Genomic DNA, 6,948 nt, shown 5'->3' with positions numbered 1-6,948 from the left:
TTTTTTTCGCACACGCACACACGCACGCACACACAAACATATACATACAAATAGCTATGCTGTAGATAAGTGTATGTGAGGCTCCTAGGTGGTGTGAGAGCCTGTTTTTGTGTGTATGTGTGTTTTTGTGCATGTACGTAAGTGTATGTGTAAACACATATATATATGTATACATATATATGTGTGTATCTGTGTATGTGTATGTGTGCGTATATGTGTGTATGTGCGCGCGTGCGCACGTGTGTGTGTGTGTGTGTGTGTGTGCACGTGTGTGTATCTGTGTATGTGTATGTGTGTATGTGTATGTGTGTGTGTGTGTGTGCGCGCGTGCGCACGTGTGTGTGTGTGTTTTCTTTCGCAGGCCTTTCGGTAGTGTTCAACATGAAATCAGTATTTGAGGAAAGCATACGTTTAGAGGCCAGTAGTATGGATCCAACCAGTGGATCAATGTCCAACTACACAGCCTTAAGGCCACCGTCTAGTTTTTGTATTCTTTGAGAATAACAATGACAAAAAAAACAAAACAAAAAAAAAACAACAACTTTTTTTCTGGGAAAGCTAATGTGCCAGTGTCTACACCCATTACTCTTCATGCCCCAAAATAAAGAAAAAAAAATCTAGTGCCATTTTCTTTTATCATTTCATTCTTTTTTGTTCAAAAGAAGTTTTTTTTTTTTCATTTGTACTTATCCGTCGGAGACATGCATACGCATGTGGTCGTTGAAGTGCTCGATTTGGTCGAACTTGGCTGGGCAGACAGAGCACACGTAGGTGGTCCCTTCCTGGCAGCTGGCTTCCGCGGCCACGCCCACTCCCGTGCCCCCTACTCCGACTCCTCCTCCTACGCCGGCTCCGCCCCCACCCACCGGCATGGCCAACGCCACCACGCCCGCGCCGGGCTCCGGTACCGCCATGGGAACGGGGATGGAGACGGGACCGGCTCCTCCCGCCGCCCCGGTCACGCCCGTGACACCCCCGCCCGTGCTGTGAAGCGCCATGTGCCTCTCGAGCAGGGTTTTGTGGGAGAATTTCTTCTTACAGATGTAACACTCGTAGGACTTCTCTCCACGGTGGAGGCGCATGTGCACGTTGAGGGAGCTCTTCTGGGTGAAGCGTTTGTTGCAGATGCTGCATTGGTAGGCGCGCACGCCCGTGTGTGTGACCATGTGTTTGATCAGGTAATCCTTCAGTGAGAACGAACGCCAGCAGATACTGCACTGATGTGGCTTCTCACCTGCAAACACAAACACACACATACACACACACACAGAGGGCATGATCATTACTGGACATAAGGAAGAGACATGCATCTGTCACAACACACACACACAAACACACAAACACACACACACACACACACACACACACACTCAACTCACTCACAAGCGTATACACATATATATCCATTAACCTAACGTTGGTCAGTGAGAAGCCGACTTATTACTCTGTCCTGTCAGACGCAGATTTACCAAAACTAATACCGTCCTCTCAGATCATAACGACACATTTATCAAACTAACATTATACAAGATGCATGCTAAATATGAAAAACTCAAAAAAGGGTCTAAGACACGTTAACCGGAACTAACACTCAGTCGTCTTTTAAAGGTCGGGGTCAAAGGTCACCATGGCTAAATGCCTTCCTTATATACACAATCCACAAAAACCAGAGAGAGAGAGACAGAGAAAAAGAAAGAAAGAAAGAGAGAAAGAAAAGATGCACATCACATTTTTAGAGTGCTCTTTGACATAAATCAGGGCGTTCCAGAACACAGTGGCATTCCTCAAATCCTCCTTCAGACAAACATCTGCATCACCATGGAGACCTCTGAGGACTTTACACTCAAATAAAAACTCACTTTATCAATTCATCTGCTCCGTCACATGGCTTTCCATCTGCCAATCAAAGCCAGTGAAAACAGTCTCTGCATAGCCCAACCAGGCATGTGGATCCACCACTCACATCCGATCGCATGTTTGCGCAATATCATTACAACTTAAGCCCATGAAATCCAACTATAGCAACAGATTTGATTGCGAGTTTGGGGTCAAAGTCTGAGGTCGGCAAGCTATAACGATGCCTGACATTCTCAGGACTTCGGAATGACCCCTCGGTACTTTCACCTCCGCGTGAAACGCGTCTGTCGTCGACCAGAGTCGTTTTCATTAACCGTGAGGAGGGCGTCTTTCACAAAGCATCATCCATTTCACACAAGCCCTGTGCTGGCTGCTATCAGCCTGGACACTCAATGTCAGACTGTTCCAAGGTGTACATGGTGATTTCCCTGAATATTCTGAGCGCGTGTTCCATGAAGACCGTGGATCGAGTGAGTGTTTATCTTCTGTGGCTTTGACCAGTTTATGACCGTGTCGACATTGCATGCAGGCCCCCCTCTCAGTCTCTGACATACTCAGTTAATAGTTTTGGAGATATCAATTACTGTGTGATGTACTCTCACCTGGTTGTTTGTGTGTGTGATGCACTGAGGGACAATGCTGTGTGTGGTCTCATGGTGAGACAATCTTTTTCTCTCATTCCATCTTTCCTGGAAAACCACTACCAGCCCTGGCAGGCACCTGGTCCTCCAGATGAGGTCAGAGTGCATTAACGTAGCACTTTCACTAATTAACTGCACTTATTAGAAACTTATCTGAGTCTCTGCAGTCTGTCCAGAATTAAATACTGTGATATGCAGAGAATAATGATAATAAGGAAAAAAAAAAAAAGGAAAAGAAAAAAAAAGTAAAAAAAAAACCTTGACCCCACCCCGCCAATCTGCTGTCTAATATAGTGTGGCTTGCCCACTTCTGTGATGGAGTACTTGCGTTAATAACTGTTAATTAGGACTAACTGGCTGTCAAAAGGCCTTAATTACAGCTCTGCTCCTGTTTAATTGCAATGTAGAAGTCAATCTCATGGCCACTCTGGATTTGAGATCTGTCAGCACTTGCTACTTGACTCATAGTGAGCTGGCAAGAGTGGGCGGAGCCACCCTTCCCGCGCTCAAGCTCTTCTACTTCCTGTGAGAAATAGCAAGCAACAGGCGAACTCTGGCAGGCCACACGGAAGTTCCTCGATGCATGCAACTATTGTATTGCATTGCCTTGACCACCATGTTCTGCACAGGCAACTGCTCCAAAAATCTGAGACTTTTTTTTTAAGGATCCATGGTGGCTAGCTTGCTAAGGGCTACATCTCGGAGGGATTTTCATTATAAAAACAAGTTAATAAACGGCTGATTCAAAAGTTCCAGCATGACCGAGTATATTAATGCTTTTAAATATCGCACAGGATTGATCAGTGCAATAAAATACTACCAGCGGCCTCTGACACACTACAATTTACACAATTTACAATTTGGCATTTAGCAGAGGCTTTTATACCAAAGCAACTTACAATTAGTGCATCAGTCAGGTTTAACTACCTCAAAAGATCGCGGTAAGAATGCAAATTAATTATTTCCGGTACCGCACTCCCATAGATCCTGCGACAGATAAACGGCGAAGTCTGCAAGCCTCTCTGTCCACTAGACATGTCTGGGTAGCCTTAATACACCCTTACAGAATAGGTGCAGCACTTTCAAAACAACTCAGAACCGTCTATCAATTATTACCATCAGGTTACATGCTCTGTAACCTCAGTTAGTTTACTCAGAAGACAATGGCACCGAAAGACTGGAATCAAGACCGAAAAACTGAAATCAAGCAACAAGTCCTCCACCGCTGTGCTGCGGACTGGGTCAGGAGATGGTACCAACCCCCCCCCCCCCCCCCCCCCAATCCACACCCCCCTTCATGTAATTTTTCACACAGTCTGTGAGAGAGAGAAGAGCAGCCCTAACCCACAGCCTGGTCACTGGAGCTCATTTATAATGGAAGACCGTGGCAGACAGTACAGGCGTGACGCGGCAAAAAAAAAATAAAACAGCTATTGGTCGAAACTTACCTCAGGTGCCCTAAGAGAGTCTTCTTACGAACAACATTCACGTGTACGTACTTCAGTGACACAATTACAAAGCTATCTGAACTTAATTTCTTTGTTGTTCAGAAACAATAGAATAAAAACTATAATCCTTAATTTCTACATTTTGTTTTATTAAATTGAAGGATGGCGCAGAGACGGGAATCTTAATTACTCTCATAATCATTATCACGACCATGGGAAATTAAAGCTTATATTTTGAATTATTTTAAGATGCGAAAAAAATAGAACCTGAAGCTTGTGAAGAATTTATCAGGAGTATAACCCTCCAACGAAAGCATTTGCTGTGTATCATTAACCAATCGGATCAGCTGTAGGACTCTGAGGTATTCTTGTACTCACCGGTGTGTACAAACATGTGTTTGACGTAGTTCTGCTTGGCAGTGAAGGTCTTACTGCAGAGAGTGCACTCATAGGGTTTTTTCTCATTCTGTCCGACCCCACCCCCTCCAGCTTGCTGTTGCTGGCCTCCGCCCCCGGGCACTGCCAGTGCACTGGGGAACGGCGGCATGCTGGGGGGAGGGACAGCCACAAACTGGGGCTGCTGGCCTCCAATAGACTGAGGCAAGCTGAAGATGTAGTTTTTGCTGTTGCTGGCAGGCTGAGGGGCAAACAGGGAAGGCAGGTAGGTGCTCCCTGCAGTGCTCATGACCTGGCTGTTTCCTGTGAGCGTGGGCGCCAGGCGGAGGTTGCTGGTGAGATGTTCTGGCGGCCGTAAGTAGAGCTGACTGCCAGGCAAAGACTGGGGCGTGATGGGGTTCGGCGGTGGCTGGAGCAGACTGAGCTCTCCCCCTCCACCGCTCTGGGAGGCGCTGTTGTTTCCGTTGCCGCCACTTCCGGCTCCGCCGCCGCCGCTGCTACTATCCTCACCCCCTTCTGCAAGCTGCTCCGGGGACGAATCGTTTACCTCGATCGACCGGACAGGCGTCCCGCCCTCGCCCTGCGGGCCGTCGCCCATTCCGTCTCGACTGGCGAAGCTGGACACGTACTGCTGTTCCGCGGCGTCCGGTTCGGTGCCGATGGAGGAGCTGACCCCCGAATCAAAGCTCTCACCTTTGGGCTCGCTTTCCACTCCCTCGGGTTGCTCCGCGTCCTCCCGAAAATCCTCCTGTCCGTAGTTGTACTCATCTTCCGCCTCTTGCTTGATGTTCACGCCGCCCGTCTGTATGCGCGAAGGCCGCGGCTGCTTACGGCAGTGGGTGGTTTCCGACGTGGTGAGGAATCGCTCCATCTGCTGCGACCGTTCGTGGATCCGCGTGATCCAGGCCGGGTCCGCCCCGGTGCCATCATAGTGAGACCGTTCTCGTGTGCCGTTCTGCAGCGCCAGACCCGGGTACGAGGAGTAGAGGGAGGGGTAGGTGCGTTCCAGTCCCTGCTGCGACGTTCCGTGGACGTATCCCGACTCAGCGTCACTGCTCGGCCCCGACGTGCCCGATTCCGGCGTGCCCCGCGGGGTGTCCTGCCCGGAGTCGCCCGGGGCGGCAGGGTAGGCGCCCGGCGCGGCGATGCCGACATTGTGTGAGACAATGCGTGTGCATTCGTCAATGACAGTTTTGATTTGCAGGATGCTGGCGGCGGTGAGGATCTGCAAGGCTTCGGACTGCGAGACGCGCAGCACGCCACTGTACATGAAATCGATCAGCTTTTGAATGGACTGCACTGAGACCACGGAGGGAATCTCGATGTCGCTGTAGCCCAAGAGCAGCTTGTCCTGAAAGAAAGGGCTCCCAGCCGCCAGCACACACCGGTGAGCACGCAGCATGCTGCCATGGATCCGAACGGTCACGTCACAGAAGTGCCCGCGGTTTCTCTGCTCATTGAGGGTCTCAAGTACAGAATTGCTGAAGTTGTGGAGATTGATATTGTGAATGCGCTCGGTCATCCCCTTCCAACTGATGTCACCTGTGGACATCACACACACACCCACACACACAGGTACACAGACATGCGCACACGCACACGCACACGCACACAGACACAGGCACACACACATCCACAAAGGTGGGCAAATTTATGCACACACACACAAAGAGAGAAGGAAGACAAAACTGTGATAAAGCAGGCATTCACATTTGATGTACTTTATATTGACATGTTGATATAACTTTGTGTTAAGTCATACACGTGAAATGGTCACAGAATGCAAGTCTGACATTAAACAGCTAAACTCTGTGAAGAACATTTTTCCCATATAAATATTCCTTTACCTAAAATCTGAGTACAAGGTTGTGTCCAGCATGGGCTGGACGGATCAGCAGTGGAGGTCAAAAGATTCAGCCGTGTTTTTAAACCTCATTCATCCAGCCCTGTGGACAATACTCTTTATCACATTGATTGCAAATGTCATATATCATTATGAGTTGTTACATAAGGAAACCATAACAAAATACCTCAGTGGTGACTATTTCACTCACTCGTGTACAAATCTTCCCAGTCACCGTCACTCCCAATACCTATTTCCTAATACCTATGGAGCACTCTGCCCTCCAGTTAAAACCGATCAAATTAGCCTATGCCAAACAGAACGAGACATTCCCCAAATCTACACTCAAGCCAGAGGAATTCAGTTAAAGCAGACGCCTTTAACATTTTTTAAAAAGTAAAACTTGAGCTGGAAACATTATGAAACATTACATCCTTACGCAGACAGAGGGCACTGTTGAGCTACTGTGAATCCATATTGAGTTTATTTCACGCTTGCTCTCACAAGAAGCATGTGTTTTCACTTACATCAAAAAGAAATTAAAACCAAATAAATAATCAAGCTATGATGGTATCGTGAAAAATCCTTTCTCTTTCGCTGCAGATGACTGTCAGCCCTCTTGGATTGGAGCTGTTTTCTGTGTATGCCTGACACCCTCTGAGGACCAGAGAAATCTAAACACATCCAGCCAAACTGGGCACAAAATGTCGACTTCAGACTCCAGCCTTTGTGTTACACGCAGCGGAAGTCTCTGAAACCATTT

At 47.9% G+C, this 6,948-nt stretch overlaps 1 protein-coding gene across 2 annotated transcripts in view; it reads right to left on the bottom strand.

Moving 5' to 3' along the window:
* Nucleotides 1-667: 667 nt before the first annotated feature.
* Nucleotides 668-6,948, bottom strand: part of zbtb20 (zinc finger and BTB domain containing 20) — a 35,636-nt gene continuing 29,355 nt past the window's right edge. Inside the window, exons 1-3 of one of the 2 annotated variants that reach the window (XM_030793098.1) lie at nucleotides 6,190-6,282; nucleotides 4,325-5,884; nucleotides 668-1,234 (exon numbers count right to left, since the gene is read on the bottom strand). In XM_030793098.1, the coding sequence (XP_030648958.1) occupies nucleotides 687-1,234; nucleotides 4,325-5,864 (2,088 nt within the window). In that variant the 5' untranslated portion in view covers nucleotides 5,865-5,884; nucleotides 6,190-6,282 and the 3' untranslated portion in view covers nucleotides 668-686. Of the gene's footprint in view, nucleotides 1,235-4,324; nucleotides 5,885-6,189; nucleotides 6,283-6,948 lie in introns of those variants that run through there. The other variant, XM_030793097.1, reaches the window with a different exon arrangement.

Source organism: Chanos chanos, chromosome 15 (genome assembly GCF_902362185.1).
Source record: "Chanos chanos chromosome 15, fChaCha1.1, whole genome shotgun sequence".
NCBI classification, from domain to species: domain Eukaryota; kingdom Metazoa; phylum Chordata; class Actinopteri; order Gonorynchiformes; family Chanidae; genus Chanos; species Chanos chanos.
This window is presented reverse-complemented; position numbering and strand designations above follow the sequence as displayed.